This window comes from Ischnura elegans, chromosome 11 (genome assembly GCF_921293095.1).
Source record: "Ischnura elegans chromosome 11, ioIscEleg1.1, whole genome shotgun sequence".
Lineage (NCBI taxonomy): Eukaryota > Metazoa > Arthropoda > Insecta > Odonata > Coenagrionidae > Ischnura > Ischnura elegans.
Genome location: NC_060256.1, coordinates 62,042,489 through 62,068,389, shown reverse-complemented (window position 1 = coordinate 62,068,389; position 25,901 = coordinate 62,042,489). Strand labels below are relative to the sequence as shown.

The following is a 25,901-nucleotide window of genomic DNA, read 5'->3' as shown; positions in this document are numbered from 1 at the left end:
AGTTAAAATAAGCAAATATTTGCAGATACCTTACGTTACAAGTTACTTTCTTGTAATAATCTCTTGATGTAATCCCTCCACCCTTTCATCGCATTTTGACAATTAGAGTAGTAAAAATCCGTTATTCTATTTGAAAATATAAATTATAGCTATAAATAAATTATTTATATGTACCATTTTTCATTATAATTAAAATTAACTCTCTTTTTAATAGTTTTGTTACGTTTAAAATATTTTTTGGACTGTAGATGTTAGCGCAAGTAGTGCTACATATTGGTACTACTCACAATGAATTTGTTTTGGTTTGGTACTGTTTGATCACTTCTATAGACATACAAAGGGAATTTGTAAACATGGAAGTCATGGCAGATGATGATGCGAATATGACCCGCGAAAGTCTTCTTAAACTCCATGAAGAGAAGGAGAAAATTGAAAATGAAATCATCCAGTTGAACTCTGTGCTGTCATCGGTTTGTATATATTTTAGAGTGCATTCATTTCAAGTCGTACGCACAGAGCTGAAGTTTTCCCCCGTTGTAACTCTGTACCTTGTTCTTCCTCTGTAGAATAACATAGGAATGACAGAGCCTCTTATTGACGCCCAAGGATATCCGAGATCGGACGTTGACGTATATCAAGTCAGACATGCAAGGCATAAAATAATATGTAAGTATTAAAAAGGTCGTTTTATATCAACTGTAACCTGTTTATTTCATTAGCTTTCTATTAATATGCTATGGAATTTACGGTTTTATATTGTGGCAGGTCTTCAGAATGACCACAGGGCGTTGATGCAAAGAATTGAGCACGGTCTTCATCATTTACATGCTCAGCAAAGGGAAGGGATTGGGATGGATATAGAATCGCCAGAGCCCAGAGTGGAAGTAGTGGAAATGACACCTATAGTGAGGGTTAATTTGGTCACACCTAACTCACCGGCATCGGATGCTGTAAGTATGTTCTTAACTTACATAGCTAGAACAACATTATCGTCGACACCTCTCGACATTTGCAGAATAAATTTGAGCTTGAACTTTCCAGGATATACTAAGAACGCTTTTTTCACCATCAAATTAACAGTTTTGTGGGTGTTATCTTTAATTTGACCATCACGCTTCTTTAAAGCTCAATATTTTTGAGTTTATATAAATAAAATATCGTAGCACATTTATTTAAATATGTCTAACTTCCATCAATTGAAGCCTGAATCTGTTGAACCTATTTTTAAGTTTTTTAATGCTGTAGCCCATTTAAAACAATCTATTGGCTGCAAAGCTATGACTGTCATGAGGAGCATGAGATCAGCCTTGATCAACAATGACTGGAAATTCAATAAATGATGATGCCATTTTCATTTTTTGTGCTAACTTAAAATGGATAAATACAAGAATACAAAATTCAATTTACTACGGTGGCTTCAATTATTGAGAGGAATAATGTGCCTGATAGTTAGAGATTCCATAGTAATACCATTCCATAGTTCCACAACAAATTATCCAAGCCTTGACACCCACAAATTTGCATTCCATAAAATTTGTTATGGATAGATATTATGCAAAATTTTAGCCTCTTTTTGTCAATGTATTATAAAATACGGACAGTTAAAATTTGGAAATGGCCCTAACATTACCACAACTGGCAATTAATGGTGATTTTTGTTTTCGTCCATAACTCCATTCCAGTTGGATGAAAAGTGATGATTTTATTTCTGCAGCTATGAACTCTAATTTGATCCCATGAATATCGCTATATATTACTATCATGAAAAAGATGTGCAGCAAAAACAATATGAAAAAAAATCCTGCTTGTGCCATTTTCTATTGAAAGCATCCTCAGGGAGAGGCCACGCAAAAATAGACTCATGATTTAGCTTAAAATAATCATCAATATATGGACAAAGGTCATGCAAAAAATTTATGCCTGACATTGTTTTTTGTAAAAAGAAATAATTATAATTGGTCACCAAAACAAATGTTATCTTATCAGAGGCACGATGAGGCCATGAAATGACAAGATGAACAGAGCATAAAATATTCTATGTAAGTGAGTAAACAATATTAAAGCGTGTATTATGCACCTAAAGCCTACTGTAATGGCTCTCAGAGTAGGAAATACATCTTTCATCACACAAATGTACACCCTCGAGCTATTAATTTTATGTTATCAGGAGAATTTTGAGCTGATGGAGTATTAATTTTCAAAATAATAACTATCATGGATCATAGCATATTGCATTTCTTGTAATCTTAGGCATGGTACATTTCAGAGCCATTTTAGCTCCAGATATGATGCCAAAGTCATCCTTATCACATCGCTTGAAGGGAGTAAAATTCTTGTGTACTTCACACTAATCCTTACCCTTCACACTGATCTAATTTAGAATTAAGTATCTGCTGATCTATTTTGAAATAGTAAATTATGATGCATGAATAACCTTCTAGAATTGCAAAGAGTTGAAAGTACTTATGCTGACAAATTAAACACGGAAAATAATAGGATCCCATTGGGGTTTTTGGGGTCAGTTACTCTCTCTCTTGCTCTCGCGGAAATTTCTGTTTTCACTCGTAGAATGCTCAAGCCCGATTCAAGAATGTGTCAGGAATTTGGAAGGAGAGACAAATTATTTTGTTTATTTAGAACACTAATCACCATAGAAGAAATACCATTTCATCATGAGTTATTTTCATTTTTAAATGATGCCCAATATAAAAGTGAAACTAATTCAAAATATAGTAACCAAAGATATTTTTTATGGGTTCAAATGGGTTAAACCGTATGCATTTTAAGGCAAAAACCAAAAGTAGATGTAATGGCACATTAAGCTTCTAAAGGTTGGGTTTTTCAGTGGTCTAGTACAAACTAGAGGCTGATAGGAGAATCCTTATACACCCATGCCTCGTATAGCGCAAGGGATGCGTTCCTTGGGGTCTTTGCGCTATACGAATTTGCGTTATACGATAGCGTTTTAACATTGGGAAGATAGGGATGCGTTCCTGGTAGCATAGGTCTTGGGTATTGAATTTCCTCTAAAACATATATATTCCCATAAATAGCCTTAGAAAACATTATTTATATAAATGTTTATAGGTTAAAACATCTTTAAAGATAGTATGCACGCATTTGAAGACTTTTATTCACGTTAAAAAAAATTCTTACGTGCTTTTTAAATTCCCTCCTGTCGTGCGGGTGGGCTAACATCTGCTATCTCAGGGGATCGTAATGCGTTGCCGGCAGTTGACGATTTTTCAAACTTGTCTAAAAACAACTATTATGTCACCCAGGCCCTTTTGTCGCTCATCGAAATGACAGGAAAATGCTACTTTGAATGCCATTTCATAGCTAGCGGAGTTAAAGAATGATAAATCATTTTAATTTGAAGTCCTCCGAGTCATTATAGCAGCTACGTGAAACAGTCTTTAAATGCCTTGAAACCTGACCCAGGTTTTCCTTCCCTGAAAATGAATGAACGAGATTGCATTCTTTTCCAAAACAATATCGTCTCGTCTACACTAAAAACTGGTTGAGGGGGAAAGGAGCCACTTTCAATCACAGCTTGGAGTTCATCAGAAAATGTTGCGGTGACTGCGCTATCAACACTTGCAGATTCACCTGATATCGCCGCACTGAAAATACCTGCTTGCCGTTTAAATTCTGGAACCAACCGGAGCTTTCACTAAATGTCTCGGAGCGATTACCACTCTTGTCTTTTTGTACTGATTCACTATGAACTTTCCGTATGTGTAGACCGCTTGGCTGAAGTTGGTGCGGCTGAGGTCACTGATGTTTTAACTTCGTCTTTATTCAGAATAAGGCATCGTGCGTTTAAACTTCCGAGCAATATCGCTTTGACGTTCTCCATTTTCAAAGCAATTGACCTCTTTCAATTCCTCTTCTAGGTTTATAGTTTTTCTTGATAAATTCTTGATTTTCTACACGCATTCCTATTTTTTTGTCATATTCTCTTGGTTTTTACTCTGTATGGCTCTATCTATATCACCTTCCACTGCTGAACTGTATTCCTGAGACGTAGAAGGCATACGACTGCGGGGAGGGAACGAAGCCATTGTGTTTGAGACTCTATAGTGGACCCTTTTATGTGTTGATGCTATTCATGCGCCACTCGGCCACCGCTCCATTTCTCCCCCGTGAATACCGATGACCTTGAAGGCTTTAGCGTAGACTCTACCTGGAAGTCAATCGCCCGATTACCTATATGACGGCAAAAATACGTCTCAAACCGTATTGCTGAAAAAAAACTCATTTCTACTAGCCCCACGCTTAATTAACGATCTAAATTATTCATTATTATTCTGTTAAGGAGACGAGATAATTACTTCGGTAGGCCGGCTATCTTGACCCAATGACGAGTAATACTTTTGGCCATTGCACAGCAATGGATTTCGAATAATATATAAACAAAAAAGAAGATTTGAGGCAAGCAATAATATGAATATGCGTAAAATGATAGAAATTTCGTGTGTACTTAGCGCAAGTTCACGTTTTATCACGAGAGCGTTTAAGATTTTTGATTAGGCTACACTGCGTTGCAATGTTTCCCCGAGGAACGAATTTGCGCTATATCGAAATTGCGCTAATCGAAATTGCGCTATACGAGACATGGGTGTAATATAATGGTCATGGTGTGGATAATGGTAATTATGTTATTGGCAGCTTGATTGATAGTGTTGATACCATGATTGGATAGAGTTGGGAATCAATAAATCTAAGAAGGAAAGGATAGCTTAACATTATTGTGCTGTAGATAAGGTGAAAAGGCAGCAAATCGTGGGGCAGATGTTAAGCCTGTATGACACTTCCCAATTTATTGGCCAATCTATTGGATATTGGAGCGTGGTCCAACTGACACACACTAATTTCTTGTCCAATATCCTTTTCACAATATTGGACACAATTTCTTACCCAATTTGGAATTTAGAACAGGTTTTATTTTCTCACGGCCAATCTCCAATCAGAAGTCAGTTATGTTGACTCCTAGTGGCCAAAACAAGAAGCTCTTTGCAAAACATCAGGTTTGGCTATAAAACATTGTTTTTTTTTTTTTTGTGAAAATTCGCTTGAAGTTTCTAAAATGTGGACGAAAGAAGTTGTGTCACAATTGATTGAAGCGTACAAATCACACGGGCCTCAGTCAGTGATTGTAAAAAAATTCTAGTGGATTGGAGATGGTATTATCAGGGGCGCCGACTTATAAAAAACATTGGGGGGGCTCATATCGGAGGTCTTGCCCCGGGAAGAGGTTATATTCAAAGTGTGTCGCAGCACCAAAACACTACCATGATTCACACCACTTGATTCAGTTAACCTGCTTAACCTTATAATTATTTGTTTCAACTCAAATTGTTGAATTTATTTTAAAAGGTAACTATCGTCAAACATGGGAAATAAAAGTAACAAATATATTTATGTGATTTCACAAAGCAAAATATAACTTAATTATTTTCTTGAATTATTGAGGGGGCTCCGCCCCCCCAAACGAATCTTTGAGGGGGCTCAGGCCCCCTCAGGCCCCATGGAGTCGGTGCCGCTGGGTATTATCATCACAGGATGGAATCATGAGGGAGTAGTAATAGATTGAAAGGAATATGGAAATAAGTATGTAGTCTTGTTTGACAATGCCCTTCTTCAAAGCTGTGATGTTGAATAAGAGAAAGATAACTTCTGCAAAGACTTGGGCTAAATATTTATTGGAGTTCCAGAGGGTGTCTAGTGTACCAGTCTAATCATGGTACTCTGCTACCTGCTAGCATCCTGCGTCGTATCAGCGGTCAGAGCCTCGCCCCAAGGTCACCTCACTTGCGGCAGCGGGAAGCAGAACGACGTCACGGAGAGTTTTTCCCGGCATTCATACTTACCCATCGCGTTTTCACAAGCTTGAAAATTTTCACTTTTCATTTAACCGCGAAAAATAGATATCGTCATATAAAAATCTAAAAGCGTGTAATACATACTCCAGGAGTAATAATCTTTCGATTTAGGCAATAAAAAATAATAGGAAACCACCCTATTCACCGTGGTTGTTAAATAATTTTAAAATATTTATTTTAAAATCGCTCCTATAGCAGTTGTATATTAAGTGTTTAGCAAAATTACATTTATCATCTTTGTTATTTTTGTAAGCACTTAAATGTTCTTTCTTCCTGACTTTGAAGTTTCTTCCTGTTTGCCCTACGTAGACACCATTGCAATCGCTGCATTGCAATGAATACACTCCACATCTATCCAATTGGTCTATCTGATACTTACATTTAACAATCAGTCTGCTCAGAGTGGCATTAGGTTTAAAACCATCCATAATTTGTCTCTAGGTAAATGATAAGCCATTTTCATAGAAAGTGCATTGAGGTACATCACTGTGGACCACTGCTTCTTTTTATTCTTGTGCACAGAAAACATTTGGCCTATAGCCAAACTTCTCTGTTTTTTTTAAATAAATTTGTTTATTAAATTTTGTTCAAATGTAAGTGCTTTAATCTAAAAAAATGTAGATGTTATTAATATGTTACTTGAGGGATGGTGGCCTATAGGAGCTTAAGAGGAAATAGTCTAGGGTCACAATTCAGCTGAAGCCTTTGAACTCTTCCTTACTAAAAGTCTTCATGGTCTGAGGTGACCCTGGTAAAAGGATTGGCTTTCCTAACCTGAATGTGTGACATTCAGAGACCCGAGGCTTGTCTTTTTTCTTGACTAAAAACTCTTAGCTGCCTTTGGGTGATGCTGTGCTGTGCACTAGGTCACCACATACATGTTATATGTATTATTTTACTGCTCTATGAATTCATCGCCAATTACATATTTGGTGCACAACTATATTCAATGGGTCCTTATCTCAGGTTGAAGATTTTTTTGAAGGCTTCTGCTTTCTAGAAGGATGATCAATGTGGATTTAAAAAATTTCTATTTTCTAAAATATTCCAATATGCCAGCGTGGGAGAATCCAAAAAAACCTTTCAAATATGAATTCAGCGAAAAAATGCTAAGAACATTGAAAATTAATGAAATATTTTTACATTAAGAACATTGATTACTGAAGATATACTATATCAAGTCACACTTACCCAATGGAAATGATGAAATTTTAATCCTTTTACTGTCAGCCCAGCCCAGTGCTTTGGCTGATTTCAAGAATTTTGCAAGATATCTGATTTTTTACTATTCATATAGAATACTGATTCGATTCATGGCTATGAACATAAAAATGTGCATCAGAAACATATTGCACTTGGTGAATGGCACCACTTTGGTGAGTGTCAATCCTTCGGTAGAAGATAATGGTTGTACAGAGATTTGGGGCATGAATAACATGATAAATCAATGAAATATGTAGCCAACTCATGTTGTCAAACTTAGCAAACAGAAGCTGTCCTCAAACATGCCACAAGTTTTGACGAATTATTTCATTTATTTGTAATAATTTACTACATTTTTACTTTTTTTCAATTACCAAAGTACATAGCTCAAAATACTTCATAATGTGGGTCACAAATATTACAAAGGTTTTGATTGTTTTCATTTGCCATTGCTAGTGGACTTAAAAATAGTCATTTCACATCAATCTGTGGAGCCACCTGAGAAATTATGGAGAGTATTAAATAATGCTTTAGAGAATATCATCTATAATGATTTAACCAATTATTTTTTTACTTTTTGATGGTATATGTAGAGGAAATAGTCAAACTTGGAATCCAACCATATACAAGTTAGTAGAAGAGGTTATATCCTTTGTAATACTTACTTCAGTTCACTGTAAAGCTTCAATATACTTATAGAGTGTTTAAATTTTGGGGCCTATAGCTCTCTCTCTCAGTTTCATTTTCCTTTACAATCAGTTAATTAATCATATCTGTTGTTAATGGAGATGTGTATCTTATAAATGTGGGGATTAAGTTGTATTTTCCTTCGTATCTCCTTCTAATGTTATTGCCAAATGCCATGACAGTACTCACAGTTTACTCAAAAACTGGTCCACTTGTAAATGCTAGAAAATCACAGTAGTGTCGAGATTCTCTAGAGGTCCACTCGTTTATCAGCACTTTTGGCTTGAGGACTGTGAGGGTTCTTAGCTGCAAGTGGACCACAGCCTATGAGGTTTACTCAAGAAATGTGTTAAAATGTGGGGTAGATTGGTGAAAAATAATGCTTTAGGGAATATCATCTATAATAATTTAACCAATTATTTTTTTGCTCTTTATACTTTTTCGAGGGGATAGATGTGTTGACTATGTATGTTACTTGATAACTCTTATCCTTTTTTGTTAGGGTGTCATGGAGGATGATGTCATCGTGCAGTTTGGATCGGTGAATGCTGACAACTTTCGCTCCCTGCAAGACATTGGTAATGTTGTCAGAGCTTCTGTGGGCATGCCAGTGGAGGTGATAGTCCTTAGGAAGTGGCTTGGAACTCAGAAGAAAGTGAAGTTAACTCTGACTCCTCGGAAATGGGATGGGCAAGGACTCTTAGGCTGTAATATTGTACCTGTTTCATCGGGTGATTCTGTGGAACGGTAAACTAGTCTTGGGTTGTGTGTGTGTGTGCCTTTTTATGTTATTCTAGATAACCTTTTTTTGTAATGAGAGCACCTTATACAAGGATGAATATGGGTGGATTTTCTAAGCCTATGTACCTACCAATCATCATTGAACTCAGCGCCTGCTTTTGAGTTGCCCCAATGTTCATTTTCAGTGCTTATTTAATATCTAAATGTTATTTTTCTATTCTCTACCCTTTTGAAGTTTTGATTAGCTGGCATAGTTTAACACTATCAAAAAATTAGACTCAATAAAGTAATTGTCTGACTCAGTGTCGTCATTCTTTTCTTTTTATTTATCCTGGAAGCTCTTATTTATGTACCATACAGGGTGTCCCATTTATCTTGACCACCCAAAATAACTTTTTGTCCAGATGCAAATTCAAATGCGTCATGTACTGTACTGTACAGTACTGCAGTACAGGAGAGTCCACGTGAATTTTGTGTTATGTTTTGACTTGGTTGTCATTTGTTTACTGCTAACTGCAATAAGTGGACGCGGTTGTGGTCCCAGGCTCAAAGTGACTTTAGTGTTATGTTTTGACTTGGTTGTTATTTGTTTACAGCTAACTCCAGTAAGTGGACGAGTTTCTTATGTTTTCCTAACGTTGCGTTTATGTAAATGGTCCACTTTGCTACATTTTTGAATAAGCCTTTAGGAGAGGAAATGAATTGCCGAATAAAAGTTATAGGGTGCCATTTAAAAATGACATAGCGCTGTTCATATCTTTGTAAATAACAAAGCTACAAGGAAGGCAATCATCCTGATTAATGTCCCCCTTACGGCTAATGAACATTTACTTGACAAATTTTTGAATTTGCATCTGGACAAAAAGTTATTACGGGTGGTCAAGATAAATGGGACACCCTGTATAGTGCAGGTAATCAAAGTTGAAGTGGGATCTGTAAAATTATTAGATTTTACTCCCACCTGAGACTTGAGGTTGGTCTGATGAAATGGACCTCTGACTGCTGGGATATGTCATACTCCCGCAATAGGAATGCTGTGCATATCTAAAAATGTCTACCTTAGCAATATAAGTCATGCATTTAAGTGGCTAATAGTGGAATAAAAATAAAGTGATGGCTTAGGGAGTAAGCCATTAAATGCACTTGCTGTTTTGGAATTGAAACGGAGAAGTTTAAATGAATGTGAGTAATGAATAAAGAGTGCTGACCATCTATGTATTATTAATAATTTGGCCATTGGAATACCCTTTTATAAGCCTAACTCAAGTTGCCTCTTATCAGTATTCCCCATTCTTCCTTTGCTACCCTCAGTCATCACAAGTATAATATGCAATGTATACATCACAAGCATAAGGTAAGTATCATGAGAAGGTCATCGTTGTAAGTTAACACCAGTCGATTGGTTTTACGCAGCTTTCCCCTCTGCTCTCCTATCTTCTAGCCTTTTTAAAGTTTTGCGTTTCTTCATATAAATAAAAGTGAGAAAGTGTTTAGATTTGCCAATCATTGCAGACAGTGTGGAACACTTCAATGGATGAGGACTGTGCTTCCCTAATGTATGGGACCATGTTATTTGATGTTATCCTCCACCTTGCCAACTTAGATCTTTCTCATCTTTGTGGATATCATCTTGAATTTGGTCTCGTAGACACTCGCTCAGTTGGGGCTAATCTGTGGTTTTGACCATCAGTCAGCCCTTTTCTTCAATTGCATGCCATCTATAGTGCACTCATTTTTGTCTAAAATTTGGGGACAAAAAAGTTGTTTACCTTTTGTAAGCATGTGTATAAATTATAAAAATTGAATGTGCAGGCATCAATCATAGCTTTGACAGCTCTGGCTACCATCAAGCTGTATTACATATTCATGTCAACTCGTCTTTGTATTCCATCCTTAAGGCTTTGTGACTGACGTTGCTCACTTTTTTAGCCCCTTCTTATGGAGTCCTGTATCAAATGGTACCTAGATATGAAAGGCATTCCAGGCAGTGGCGTAGACAGGAATTTTGTTTGGCGGAGATCCAAAACCAGGGGGGGAAATTGTTGAAAAACAGGGTACTAGAGGGATTTAAACTAATTTTAACACTTTTCATAATTGTAAAAACTTAATTTTTCAAAGACATCTTTTGTAATTCATGATTTTTCAACATTTGGTTTTCTTTTACGATTCAAAAAATTGTGCTCTCATATATCAGGGGAGTCCAGACCCCCCAGAACCTACCCTCACACTACGTCACTGATTCCAGGTACCTATAGGTATCTATAGATTATCACCTTTGTGACCAGGTACTATCTAGAACTGAACTGGGTACACCAACACTTGTGCTATTCGCAAAAGTTGGACCCATTTTTGGGGGAAAATCAAAATCTTTGCTCTGCATAGAATGTGTCAATGATCTTGCTTGATGTACACATATATAATATATTTTAGCATAATTATTAGATATACATAATAGGGTAGTTTCCTTCATCAAAGAAAACGAAAGGCATTGATTGTGATTCGTTACCCGCCATTAGTTTGTTCATAATATACAAATTATATGGTTTTAGAAATAGGTACCGGTTTAGACAAATCGCTACCTGGTTTGACAAGGTTCTCACAGACCATCAGCTGGTTTTGAGAAAAACCTTGTCAAAGTTTTAAACTGCTCTATTTCTATTATTAATAGGAATTTATTTTTGATTTTTGGCACATACACTAGTGATCCACTAGATACACTAGTAAGTCTTACTTTAAGAAAATATGTTATTTATTTTATTTTTTTTACATGTTTATATGAGTAATAAAATAAGTAAAATGCAGTTAGAACCTTGTCACACCAAATATTAGTTTTTTCTCCTTGCAGTTGGAACTTGGTCACTGTTCTAAATTTGTTATTATTTTACATAGAGGAATAAAAACCGGTGCAACACGTAGAGAAACATAAACTTAGTTATCTTGATTGAAAACACCAAATTTTGCAAAAATGTCAGTTAGAACCAAGGTAGCGAAATGGCAAGGGTCAAATTTTATCCTCATTTGAAAAAGGCCAAATTGGCGCCCATGCGATGGCACTCCATGTGACGTCACAGGGACCTAGTTTCTATACGAGTAGTCTGGAGTTTTACATCGTCTGAGATTACCAATGCATGCATGAGGCACAGAGCTCAAGGAAACATCTCTTAATAATCACCTATTAAAATTTCCTATGGTCGTAAAGTTTCCTTCGTTTGATAAGGTATTAATAATCCTTATTTAAGCCAAGCGCTACCAGATAGCATGGCACTCTGCTACCTGCTAGCATCCTGCGTCATATCAGCACTCAGAGCCTCGCCCCAAGGTCACCGCACTTGCGGCAGCGGGAACCAGACAGACGTCACATGGAGTTTTCCCAGCATTCATACTTAGCCGTCGCGTTTTTGTGCGCTTCAAATTTTTCACTTCTCATTTAATCGCAAAAAATAGATGTCACTAAAAAATCTAAAAGCGTGAAATACGTACTCCAGGAGTAATAATCTTTCGATTTAGGCAATAAAAAAATAATAGGAAACCACCCTATTGATAGTTATTATTGTAAAACTTATTACTTGGTATGTATCTCGTGCAAAAATTTTACACTTTCACTCTATCAGGGAATAAGCATGTTAAGGAAACGGTGTAATTGTGTTTTAAATAGAGATTAGAGAGGATGATGCTGACAGGAACTGCTGTCAGTGTATAAGGCCATTGGATTTAACATGCCACTGAAATTGCATTTCCTTCTCTCACACCAAAACTTCTTCCCAGAAAATTTAGGAGCATTTTCAGATGAACATGGGAAATTATTGCATCAAGACATTAGCAAATTTGAGAGGATATTTTCAGGGCATGTTGGTAAATCATCAATATCTCATGTACGTAGGTGATCCTTTATCTCATTTGTTGTTTAAAAGGTAATCATTCATGGTTTTTTAGCCATCCAGGGCTTCTATACATATGAGTAAAAATACAAGATACGAGCATTTTATCACAGAGATAATTTAAGAAAAACAACCCAGACTGCCCTTATGGTATTTTTGAGCTAGTGCCATTAGCATCAGCTAGGAATCAACCTTAATGGGCTTTGTTGATAAAGAGTAATTTTGCAGTATAAAGGGTGGGAGGTACAAATGCAGAGGGAAGGAGATGAGGGAAAAGTGAATCCAGTCAGTTCCATTTATTCAGCAAAACAGTGGTATTTAAATAACCCAACATGCTTAAATTTGAGGAATATGCCTGTTCTCAATAACTTAGCGTGGTGGAATTTTTTATGCGGCATGCTTCTTCTACCGAAGGATTAGTCATACTCATTATGTCAACACCCTAGCTATCTAATTTTAACCTTAATTTCTAATCCCTTCAGATAGTACTGGGAATAAAGTCTTGGATATTTAATTCCCGGCGCTACTTCGCAGATCGAGACACTCACGATATTAAGCGTCACAGAGTTTCTGCTGAATGTGCCAGTGTGTCACTAGAAATAATATACGACGTACCTCAAGCATATATGCACGAAAAACTGTTTAAATTCAATACCCTTAGTCATAAAAAAATGTTATCCCATCTATGGTTGCTAATCAATGAGACAAGCAACCAGGGGGATATTATGCGGTGGAGTAAATGGGGTAATTTGGTAGCCGTGTACCGTGTAAAACGGCCTTAAGAGCTAGCAAAGTTTTTTTTTCGTTAAAAGCTTAGCACTACAACTACAACTACCAATGAGGGAGTAGTTACAATAAAATAACTGTGGGCAGTATTTGTCTCATTCATACATAAAAATAGAGTACATGTGTTTGAAAGCAAATATTAAAAATATGTGATGAATGAAAAACCTTGATATATACTGTGCTTCATGCATGCTTGAGGCCTGAATTTGGCTGGATGCAGTCAGTGCATAGCAAACCACAAAGAGTTGGATTCTTGCAAATGAAATTACCCTTCAGGGGTTAATGCAAGCCAAAACAGAAGCTGAGTAAGATGATTTGAGTGGGAATGAAGTGAGGCTTGGCCAGGTCAGTTGGTCAGCGATCCCTGGGGGCCCCTGGCGATCTATCCTAAAACTTATATGAAAGGCGTCATTAACCCTTTTGCTGCCAGCCCATTTCAGGTGGGATGTACGAAGACTGCGGAGACTATTTTCCGGAATTAGCAACATTTCAGATTTAAAAATTTTTCAGCTACTTAATTTTATTTAATGCGTCTACATTTTTTTCCCAATTGTTAAGATATATTTATATCTTATAACCATAGATAGATTATGGAGGTTTCCATAAATCACAGCCGTTGAAAAGGCCACAATCACGAAAAAGAAGTGAAATAATTCGGGCCAATAAATCGGCCCCTGGCAGTTTTCGCTTAACCAGCGAGGGCCGATATATCGGCCTGGTGGCAATAAAATGGTTAAAAAAGACCCATATCACTTGAACCAAAGTTTGTTTTTTGCCATTAAAAAATTCTACATTTTCATTAGTTGCTTTAATAACAACATACTAAGTGTAAAAGGATCAATTGAAATAAATAATGTGTCAGAAGAATGAAGAGAAGCTGATGCCTAATTAGTAGGGTTATTTGAAGAGGTTTTATTGGATTTAGTCCAGTTTCAAGGAACAAATTCACTAAATAAATAATTGAGTTATGATGTACATATTCTTAAATTTTATAAGCTGTGTAATTCTCACTTTCTGCAATATCTTTTCTTTACATTTTTTCTTACATTTTAGAGAAGATTTTTTTGCCAACCTTTATCTACTTTTTAAAAGCCAGAATAGCAACAAAATCCATTTCCAGGCATGAAATTTCCCAAAGTTTTCGGGGGAAGAACCTCCAAATCCTACAGTATTGAGGGCCCAATCAGGAACCCAGCCAGGGGCCCCAAATCTGAACTACCGCTGCTGGGAATACATGCAAGTCACTATGGAAAGAAATGAAGAAAGGAAAGATGTGCTGCAGGTTAATATGGTGAGATTTTCTGAAGAATACCAATGTAGAAGAAAAGTGGCAGACATTGTGCACTGAGAAAAGAAGAGAGAGAACAAAAGGATAAAGGAAATTTCTAGTGCAGGAGATGAGGACAGGGGAAAATTTTTGAAACAGGGTAGTAAGTAATGGGTTTTAAACTAATTTTAACACTTTTCATAATAAAAAAAACTTCTGTTGTTATAGAAATATTTTGTAAATTCAGGATGTTTCAACATTTTCTTTTTCTTTTCATGAATGAAAATGATTGTGTTCATATATTTTGGGGGGTGGAAGTCTGGACCCCCCGAACCCTGGCTATGCCACTGACACAGATTACAAAGCTTACAGAGATGAAATTCCATTATTGAATTTTGTGATAGGGCATGGGTACGAGTGCGGCAATCACTAAGCCACTTTGATGAGGTTGAACATAATCAGGTTCCATTGTCAATAAACTACGTTAATGTAATGACGCTTCCTGTTCAATTTTCAGCACTTTTGTCATGGATTGTGTAATTGTATACATCCAGACCCAGAACTGAGGCAGAGTGGGGACATTCCCAGGGGCCAGCAAAATTTTAAAATTTTATTTTAAAAAGTTATTGAATTTTTCAATTATAATTAAATTATTTAACAATAATTAATAAATTAACAAACAGTTATATTAACCCTTTTACTGCCACCGGGCCGATATATATTGGCCCTCGCTGGTTGAGCGAAAACTTCCAGGGGCCAATTTATTGGCCCAAATTATTTAACTTTTTTTTCATGATTGTGGCCTTTTCAACGGCTGTAATTTATGTAAACCCCCATACTCTATGTTTTAAGATATAAATATATCTTAAGAATTGGGAAAAAAATCAGGACATATTAAATAAAATTAAGTAGCTGAAAATTTTTAAAATGTGAAGTGTTGCTGATTCCGGAAAATAGCCTTCGCAGTCTTTGTACCAAAACCACCTGAAATGGGCTGGCAGTAAATGGGTTGATAAAACTTCTTAATAGCAATTATGGAATGTAATTTCCACTATTGCATCTCAAAAAAATAGCGCACACATGTACATATTACATTTTAGTAGTTGGAGACTCGAGGAGGGATCATGGGATGGGGGCAAACTGAACTTTTGGCCCCCCTGATAAAACTCCTTGTTCCCGTCCTGGGTGTGGACACAGCACAGCGAGGGGGGGCTTTTGGGGGATAAAACCCCCCCCAGAGCTCACAGAAATTTTTAAGTTAAATCTATTTTACATAATTGGATTAATATTACTAATAGGAAGTGTGAGGATTAATAAAATATCCCCCAAAAGGCCGTAAAAATCACCATTTTGAACCATTTATCTTAATTTTTTTCCGGCGGAAGGCCTTCGCACCTCCCGCTTACCCTGGCGGGTATGCAATACCCTAAGCACCCCAGTATTAGTTGTGCCTGAAACTCCCCCTAGCCTTAATTCCTGGATGCGCCCCTGGGTGCAGATGCAGTGACCACTAAGCTGCTTGGGTGTCGATGAATGTAATTGGCTCCCAATATCTAGTAACTAGCATGAATGACACTGCCTGTTGAATTTTCAGCTTTTTAATTTGGAGTCTTTCATTGTATACATCTCAAAATTGCAAAACAATATTCTCATCAATTCCTTTAGGGATGTGGAGCGCATACGAGGAGATTTAAAAAGTTACTAGGAATCCTGTAACCATGTAAAAATACTCTTTGGACATCACCCCCTAAAAAATGTATCCGTGAATCTTGTCAGGGGCGCAGCTAGGAAGTAAGTCTAGGGGGGGGTTTTAGGTGCAGCTAATACTGAAGGGTATGTAATACCCACCAGGGCAGGGGCGGTCTGGCCAGGTCGGCTGGTCAGTGATCGCCGAGGTCTCCCACAACAAACTAAGTGAGAAAATATTACATAAAAAATAAATAAAATAAAGGTGTTAGTAGATTCAAGATAACCTGATGCTTATTTGAAAGAACTTTTTTAAAAGGTCATTTAAAGATATTTTAGATTACAGTGCAAACACATGCAAAAATTTCACTAAATAGTTAATAGAATCATAATACATTCTTACAATTTATAAGCTGTGAAATATTATCATTTCTTAACTTTTATCTAGTCTTTAAGAGCCCGAATAGGGTCAAAATCCATTTTGGGGCATACAATTTCCTAAAATTGTCGAGGGGGCCCCCTGGGATGAGGAGGAGGGCCTGTAACAAGTCCTATCCCAGGGCCCCAATCACCCCAGACCGCCCCTGCACCAGAGTAAGTGGGAGGTGTGAAGGCCCTTCCCCAGAAAATATTTAAGATAAATGGTTCAAAATGGAGAGTTTTACGGCTCTATGAATAGTTTGATGTTTTGTTTGTGAGTCATCCGTCGCTTAATATTAATTACAAAATTTGTCGCATTAAAATATTTTTGTAAAAAAATTCTCTCAGCTCTGGGGGCGCTAAGCGGATACAGAAACAACTCAAGGGTGGGCGCAAAATATTTCTTGAGAACTTTTATCGGAAAGAAAAATAAGTCGCATACAAAGTTTGAGAATGATTAATTTAAGCTGATTATACACATATAAAAGATAATGCCAGTCAGTGGCGGCTTGCCCATACGGACTCTCAGACGCCGCCCCTCCCAAAGATTTGAAAAAGGAAAAAAAATACCCATTCAATTATAATTATACATCTAATTAACCAAAGTGTTTTTTTCCATTCGCAAAAATTGGAAATGTAGGAAAAACACGCAAAAATAGCGCGAGAAGTTCGTATTTGTGGCCGTGGGGCGCTGTCCAAAACGTCCCAATCCATCGCCGTGCAGTTATATGAAGAGTGGTAGTGGTGGGGGCTGCTGGTGCTATGACGCTTCTAAGCTTGTGCCTTGTGGAAGTCTTGTGACACCGCCCGAGCATGCGCCGAGCGACGAATGTATGTATGTATGCATAGAGTTTAGTGTATTTATGTATGTATGAATGAGTTCACATCGCCGCGCCGCGCCGCGCCGGCCGGCGGGCGTATAATCTGGCGTCTACTTGGTGCTGCAGTGTTGCAGAATACTTGTTTCGGTTCAAATTTTATGATTATAAATATTGAAATTATATAATTTTAAATTAAACAAATTTAATACCTAGATAGCCTTACAAACTCACTAAAATACACAAAATATTTAAAAATGTTGACCCCCCGCTGAAGTGTCCCCCCCCCCCCCCCCCAGGATTTGACTCACGAGCAGGGATGTGATCCGATACGAAAAAGCACTTTAAAGCACGAAATTTCAATAGTTTCGGACCGCTGCCACTTTAAGGCACTAAACCGAAAAGGCACGAAACCGAAAAGGCACTAAACCGAAAAGGCACTAAACCGAAACTGCACGAAATGCGATGGCACGAAACCTCCTCAAGCCCGAAATGGCACTTTACGGAAAAAAGTGCCGATCCGAAAAGGTACCATAGTTTCGTGCCATATAGTGCAATTTAGTTTCGGATCTCACTCACTCAAAGGCGGAGAGGGGCTGGAGAGGAAGAACATTTGCCTATAAAAATTTTAGGAAAGACGGAATGGAGGGAAAGAGAAGGAAAGGTAATTGGCCACTCAAATGAGGTGGCAATCTGGGGAATTCCCCGCGGGAGAAAAAGGGACGGGGCGGGAGAACGTCCGTTTTCGGGACTCTATTGAGGGATTATACGGCATATGCTGGGGTTGTCCACTCATAAAGAAAGGTTCAAGGAGTTGTTTTAGAAGGTTTGGCATTTTTGGCATTTTTTTTGCATTTTGCATTGTTTGAGAAGGTTTGGGCATCGGGTGAAGACATAGTTAAAGAGGTAATTGAAGTGGTCAGGGTTCTGTGGCGTCTGGGGATAATGAGACGGAATATCCAAGGGGTTAAAGGAGAGACGAGAAGCGCAAGGGAAGGATAAAATAAGGTGGAAGGGGGTTGGGGTTTCCAACGCGAGAAGTGAGCGGCTACAGATAGGAGAAGGCGAAAAATAAACCAAGTATGAGAATTGAAAATGGACAATTTTTGAATTACCTATAATGCAAACTCTGAATAGTATTTCAGCATCCATGTGACTTTGCACTGCACTCCTTTGCAAATTCACATGTATGCTACGAGTTTATCAGGTATTTTGCAGGGAGAAATGAATCATTTTGTGATTGCCAGCAGCTGTTATACCTACTCTAATTATTTTATTCAGGTGGCGACCTTTCTTCTTACCTGTCCTAAGTAGATCATAAATTTGAGCATTTCACTTAGTAAACACCCCATCGGAGAAGGTGGGAATATGTCTGTATTTTTGTACAGTAAATTTCCGAGAGTTGTTCTCGGAGTTGAAATGCATTGTATGGTAAATAAATACTGTGGAAATTGCAAACAGTTTTATTGTTGTAGACAAGTTGCCAACAAATTGATGACGAAAAATAACTCTTCTCTTTCACCCTTTCTTGAAGAAAGTATCCCGTTCTTGATGTCATCTCTCATAATAGTTACATCAAAAAATTATATGCAAAAAGTTATTCTTTTGCTTTCCCAGTTAAATATTATGAGGTGACGAAAACTTAAACTGGGATGCTGTTGTGTCGTACGAAAGCGGATCGTGAACTATCAAAAAGCGTGATGTCATTATTGTTGACACCTTTAATGAAAGTTCTTCTAACCGTTTGACAGCGCACTAATTAATAGTTTACATAATGAAAAATCAATCCTGATATTACAGTGCCTTAGTGACATAGTGAGCGCTCATAGAAAATTAGCTCGGAAATCGGGTAAATTAACGGGAAAAAATTAACGTTTATGGATTCTATCTGCGATAAAAGCATTTTTTATTTTCTTTAAATAAAAAAATTAATGGACTTAATCGTCTCACACGGTAGTAGACATCCATGGTTGAAATATAGCATGTATATTATAAAATAAGATTAAATTATATTGATATTTATTATAATAATGTTTTCAGAACAAATTAAAATTTGGGATTATTTGCACAAAGGTTAAGAAAACACTTAGCTGTTTCACAAAATAAAATATATTGCGACCGGTTTCGATACAGCGTATCATCATCTGGCAATTACAAGTATCAGTACACAGAATTTATACCCTTGAAGGCGTTAGAGGGGTGGTAGAGTGGAGGTGGAGAATGGGGGGAACTTCGGAGTACCCATTATTGGATGCAATTAGTTTGATTGTGTTCAGCTCCTTCATCCTGTTGTAAGTCGACAATGGAATCAATCATAATCTGTGAAGCATACAATGTATTGCTGATAGTTTGTGAGAGAAGTGGTGTCTTGAATTGCGGTGTATTATTTGGTGGAGGGGGTAAGGGAAGGGAAGGTAGGTTTGGGAAATACGTCGCTGATGGGTCACTGCACGGTGTAGCCGAGGGTAGGTGTATGATGACGAAATACCGGGAGGGGTATTATGGAGTGGTGAGTGTCATCCGTAATGGTTTCTCAGAGAAAACATTGAAAAGTGGTGAATGGTGAGAATACAAGGCCTCCACGACGCGGAAGACTCGCTACCAGAAGTGTGTGGATGCCCGAAGGGCCGGTTTTGAAGAGTATTGAGTCGGTATATCAAAATGTTCCATAAATTAATTTTTTTAAAATTAGTCCTACTATTTCTGGATACCACCCTGTATATATAAATAGTAATGTAATAGATATCTACCTTAGATATCTATCAGATATGCTGCTGTTTTGACTATAATATATCTAATTGATATCTACGGTAGATGTCTATTGGATAACTATTTATCTGTCCTATATGTAGATATCTATTAAATATCTAATATGTAAATATCATAATGTAAAACGGGGGATCCAGGACTTTAAAAAATATACCAAATAAAATGAAGTTATGGATGTGTTGTGGGCCTTTGTTTTCCTTTTAATAATTGCATTTTTTGCATCGAAGTTAAATTTAAAAAAATCAATTGGGATGGGGATATTATTAACATAGTTTGGATAAATTGCTACAAAATCCCCCTGGATATATCTCTGCATGCTATGTAGGCTCTTAAAAAAATAATTTTAATGACCAAGGTGATATTTATGCCAACGTGAATTTTAATCCATGGTTACTCCGAGCTGCGGATGACGATATGCACTCTATTTTTTCCCTGTACTCGTTTTTTTATATTTATTCCTCGAATACGTGTATGCATTAATCCTTGGTCGCTCATTTGTGGGAGCTCCCGGGTAAAGCTAGGCGGATTGACCTTCAAGAGCTTTGTTATGCCATGACGCATTCAATTAGCGTAAGCATGCTAAAACGCTTTCTTCCGCTGAGTGAACGCTGGGATTCTCTTCCAGAAGTCAAACAATGAATTAAATTAAATGCTACAAAACAGTCAAATATTTTCGCTAATCAGTATCCTTGAGTAGCTACTTTCTCAAGGCAGGCGAAGGAGAGGAGCATTGGTCCACGAGGGTAACACAAGATTTTTAACATTTTTTTCCAGAATGAGCCTTTATTTCAAGGTTGTCATGTGTTTCGGAGTAATACTATCCTCTAAGGCGCCCGAAGGTTGCAATAAGATATTTTAAGCGAGATTGTAAATTCAGGAATTAGGATAAGTAAAAAAAAGAATATTGATTGATCAAAGCTGTCGCGATGCATGATGATTAAAAATGACATACGGGTGTATGCTGCGTGTACAATCGGATTTTGCACCCACCGATGTTTCGTGGCCGAATGCCGGTCACTTCTTCAAGGGAATAACCTCTAATCAAAAGAGAACCAACTAGAACCTCTCTCCTTCCGGAAAATGGTATGCATTAAAACAAACCCTTGAATGACCAGCAGTCGGTCACGAAACTTCGGTGCAAAATTCAATATACCGCGCGGCATACACCCGTTAAGTCACTTTTTAATTAATATTGATTGAATTACATAGATACGTTGGCTTTGGGAGGCAAATAATCAAATCTGAATGGTTGTTTTATCCTGAATAATAAACGTAACGGTCGTTTGAATGATTGAAAATATTCCTTGAGAAACGTAAAAAATACGGAAACATGAAATGAAATAACGAGTATGGATTCCTCCAGAACTACCACCAATAATGTGTTATTCCATCGCACGGAAATATAGGGAGATATAAGCAGCGGTGCCCACGCCCCCCCCCCCCAATGTTGGTGGCGTATGCCACCCTAATACCAAAAATTACCCCTCCCCCTCCTTCCATTTTAAAAATTCCTCCTCGAATATTTATTTACCCATAATTTTTTTCTACGGCGCAACTTGCGCATTTCATACCTCAAGTGGGTGGCCCTGTACAAAGAGATAGGCATAGGTATTTAAAAAAAAGATGTGAGTGATTTTAAATTAAAAAGAGGAAGAAGCGGCCTTAATTATTCTACGCACGAACATCGGGCAATAGAAAAATTTTAATGGAAAGTTGATCAAATTACGAAACGACAGCGAAAGAAAATTCGTCAAACTTGAGTTCGAGAAATAACCATAAATACATGAGATATAAATGATGATTTCAGGTTTGAATGAGTGAAACTTTTCCATTATGTAAAATGAAATAATAAACTTTATCCGGTTCACTAATATATTCGAAAAAGCACGACTCAGGTTTCATAACACAGTGACGATGACATGACGATGTAACTATGTCACGAAATCGGGGTCATGATTTTTCAAATATATTTGTGAGTCTAACAAAGTTTATTTTTTCATTTTCCGAATTAGATGAGACTTTCTACTTTCACTTCTATTTAACTATAAATGGAATATCCTGCTAAAATGAAGAATTTCTAAAACACATCGATCAGACAAAGAAGTAAACAATTCTCAAATGTTATACATGATGGAAAATATTAGAATATATTTTGTAAGTTTTAATTAATAAATAAATAAAACTTGTCACGGGATTCGTACGCGCGTCTCCTGGAGATGTAACCATGTAACGAAACCCGGGGCGTGTTTTTTTTGATGTATCAAGTAAACCCTCTTATAATTTTATCCTTATTCTCTAAAATAAAAGAATATATTAATGATATTTAAAAATTTTTTCATGCTTATTCTATTATTTTCTATAGTGGAAAGATTCCAAAAAGTTAAGCCTGAAATCATCAGTTATATTTTACACATGGTTTTGGCTGAGATAGCTAGCAGTGACATGAGATGTCCATATTTAAAAAAAAAGCGATTGAAAATGAAGGGGATATACTAACCGGTTTATTTTTCATATGAATTGGGCTACAAGGGAAAGAAATTATTCTAATTTTTCAGAAATAGTCAAATATATCCGCGCGACTCTTAATCGTCAGAATGTTATTTTTACCCTCAGTTCTTACCAAGATGCGTCTCATTGGTATAAAATTCCTTTGTCCGCGTCTGCTTGTATTTCAAGTTCATAAAAATCAAGGTCGTTGAAAGGAGCCGAGTGCTTGCTGTCGCAACGGAAACGCGAGCTGATATTAGGCGGTGAGATGGAAATTTGAAAGTTTTTGAGTGTCACCATTTAGAAAGCTCTTTCTTTTAGATACTAGACTGCGCGTCACATGTACCCCACGCAAGGGAGAGAGAGCTAGACTTAAAGCAATGAAAAATCTACTGCTTAGGTAAGAATTATTCATTGGAAAGTTTGTTTACTAATTTTTCGAATGCTTTTAGGAACATGTTTTCTTTCGCGGCCGTTCGATGAAGACATTTATCCACTTCCTTCCGTTTTACCAGGTAAGTATTTTAAATTTCACTGTGGTGGAGGAATGTATTTTGTATTGTAAAGGAATTATTTTGAAATTACTTTTGTATTTTTATCGAAATTCCAATTTTTAAAAGTATTTGTATTTTGTTTTTGAAATACAGATTTTTAGAGTAATTTGTATTTTGTATCCAAAATGCGTTTGACATATATTTTTACCATCTCTGCTTGATTCCACCAGGTCTAATAACTCATCACTTCATTTATCCCTATCCATCATATTATCCCTTTCAAGCTCTTCGAAAGGCCAATTCCAACCACAGTTTTGACAGTAAATAAAATATATTTGAATCAATGCATCCAAACTTAGAGTTTTCATAAAATTTATGCAAATAGATCCTCATATTACTTAATTATTGTGAAGCCACAAATTATGATCGCTGGGTATTATTAAGCCTTAAAAGTATCATAACTATAGAGAATACAAAACATAGGTATTTATTTATTAATAGGTGAATGCCACTCACCGCGTAAATCTTTAGTCTGCTTGAATTTGTGGTAAGGGCCAAATACTAACATTAGCTACTAAAGAAGCCATTTCGTATAAATTGAGATTAATTGCGATGAAAAGATTGAAAACACGTATTTTTCCACACTTTGACTTAATTCACCTCGACCGATTTTTAACGCCTACGTCATTCAAGAGGCAACCTTACTAATTATTAGTTCATGCATGAGCATTCAATTCCATGTTTCCTTGACTCAAACGAAGCCAATGTTTAGTTCTCCATTAATTTATTCTAAAGCTGAAAATTTAGGCTTTGGTGTGCTTGTCCAGCTTAATGAACCTTTGCGCCATTAACATCGTCTTCATTCTACGATTATTAAGTGAATTAATTAAAAGCAACAGGCATTCCTTAAATGCGGTTGTGCGCTATGGCATCGCTAGGAGTTGGAATATTAAGAATGAATTAATAAATACTTCTTTAAAAAAAAACTTAAAAAAAAACACGCTTTTATTTCGCTTGGAACAAGTAATAAAAAAATTATTTCAAAAATGGACTAAAAAGTAAAAAATAAATTTTTATATGAATAGTTCAAAGAACCTGGGTAATCCATAATATTTTCACTAATAAATTTTTGAAATGATAATTCAAAGAACCTGGGTAATCTATAATGTTTTCACTAAAAATAAAAGCGTGGGGGTGGAGTAATATGTTATGGTGAGGCCCCCACGCCCCCACGTTGCATATTTGCTATTAGCATGTATAGCATTATTGCTATAATTTCTTCAAATTATAGCAATAATGCTACATTTTTTTCGAAAAAATCCGCCATGTTGAAAATTCCATATTTAAAATTAATATGTTTATAACGATCAAAATACACACTTTAGATGTTCGAAAGTGGTAAAATATTGTATTGTCACCGGGAATACGACTTCCTGTAAAGTTTCAGATCGATTGGAAGTCGGAAAGTGGTCGAATTTTCGATTGCAAGATTTGAACTAAACATGCAAACAAACAGACAGAGAGAGTTAAATAAAAGCGTGTAAAAAAGACTAGCACCACGATTGTCCAATAATATTGTAAATTGCTCATATAAGTGAAAATTTAAGTTTTCATCGTTGGTAAAGTGATAGTGCTGATTAAAGTGGTAGAATTGATTGTAAAAGAGTCTGATAGGTGAGGGAGAATTAGCACGTAATATTAATTTCTAAACCTAATCAGATTTCGTGCCATATTCTTGGAGTAATAAAAAGTTTATTTTTTGCTTGTTTTCGCATTTCATACTGTTTTTAGTAAAAGCGAGTTTTTTTTCAATCTTATTCAGTATATTTTTATTTTCTACTTTTTAGTGGTGAATCATGAAATCAATTAAACCAGAGCTGTTGAAGAAACTCCTGACGTAAATTTATACCTAACGCTATCTATTGGGAAAATGTAAAACTATTTTCCAAATGGAAGTTACGTTAATGAATTGGAGCGCTATGGAACAATATTTCAAATGACTGATAAATGAAATTGTACTACTATCAGAAGCAAACAAGGGTGCAAAATTTGAAGCCGATCTAGCCATAGGAAGTTGGTTACAATTACTAGATTTCATCGATGAAAAAAAACGAACACATGAGCAAAGTGAGAAACAGTGTATACAAATAGAAAATATGGAAATGTATGCAAATATTGCAAGCAAATTGGTAAGGTATAATGTAAATATATCTGCATCAACATAATACCCCGCAAGCCGCCTAAAAGGAGTGTGGCAGGGGGTGTCAGGACACCAGCCGTTTACAGATAAAAAAATGAAGTGCTCTAACGAAGTTGGGACTAGCGTTTATTAAAGTCCTTTATGGTTCGGGGGAAAAACGAATTCCCATATCTATCCGTCCCTATGATGATTACCCATTTTTATCTATCATAGCATAAAATATATGAAGGAAAATGGTTACACCTTGAAAACTAAAGGAATGGCCGCTAGAATCAACTATGCCATTGCTATTACCATTTTTCCACATTATACCCAAGTTCTGGACAATCTGTAAATATGGACAATTTATTCTTAAATTGGTATGTTACGGAGCAACAACGCAACTGTTTGCACTCCCGAGCGAGCGAGATAAACACAACTTTGGGTTTCGTAAGCATCGTGCACGGTAATGAAGCGGTTGTTAAGTTAATTCCTCGCATTTCCATAAATGCACGTCGTTTGCCTGCACACGTCGCGCAGACAGCGCTGGAAACTCACGAGAGCTATGCATCGAAAAGTGACCGTTGGAAGAGTATAAATT

The 25,901-nt window shown here is 36.6% G+C and overlaps 1 protein-coding gene across 1 annotated transcript; it reads left to right on the top strand.

Moving 5' to 3' along the window:
• Window positions 1-309: 309 nt before the first annotated feature.
• LOC124168230 (26S proteasome non-ATPase regulatory subunit 9) lies at window positions 310-8,819 on the top strand. Its single transcript, XM_046546368.1, has 4 exons — window positions 310-470; window positions 567-666; window positions 766-950; window positions 8,278-8,819. The coding sequence occupies exons 1-4, from the start codon at window positions 354-356 to the stop codon at window positions 8,524-8,526; spliced, it is 651 nt and encodes a 216-aa protein (XP_046402324.1). The 5' UTR covers window positions 310-353; the 3' UTR covers window positions 8,527-8,819.
• Window positions 8,820-25,901: the final 17,082 nt, after the last annotated feature.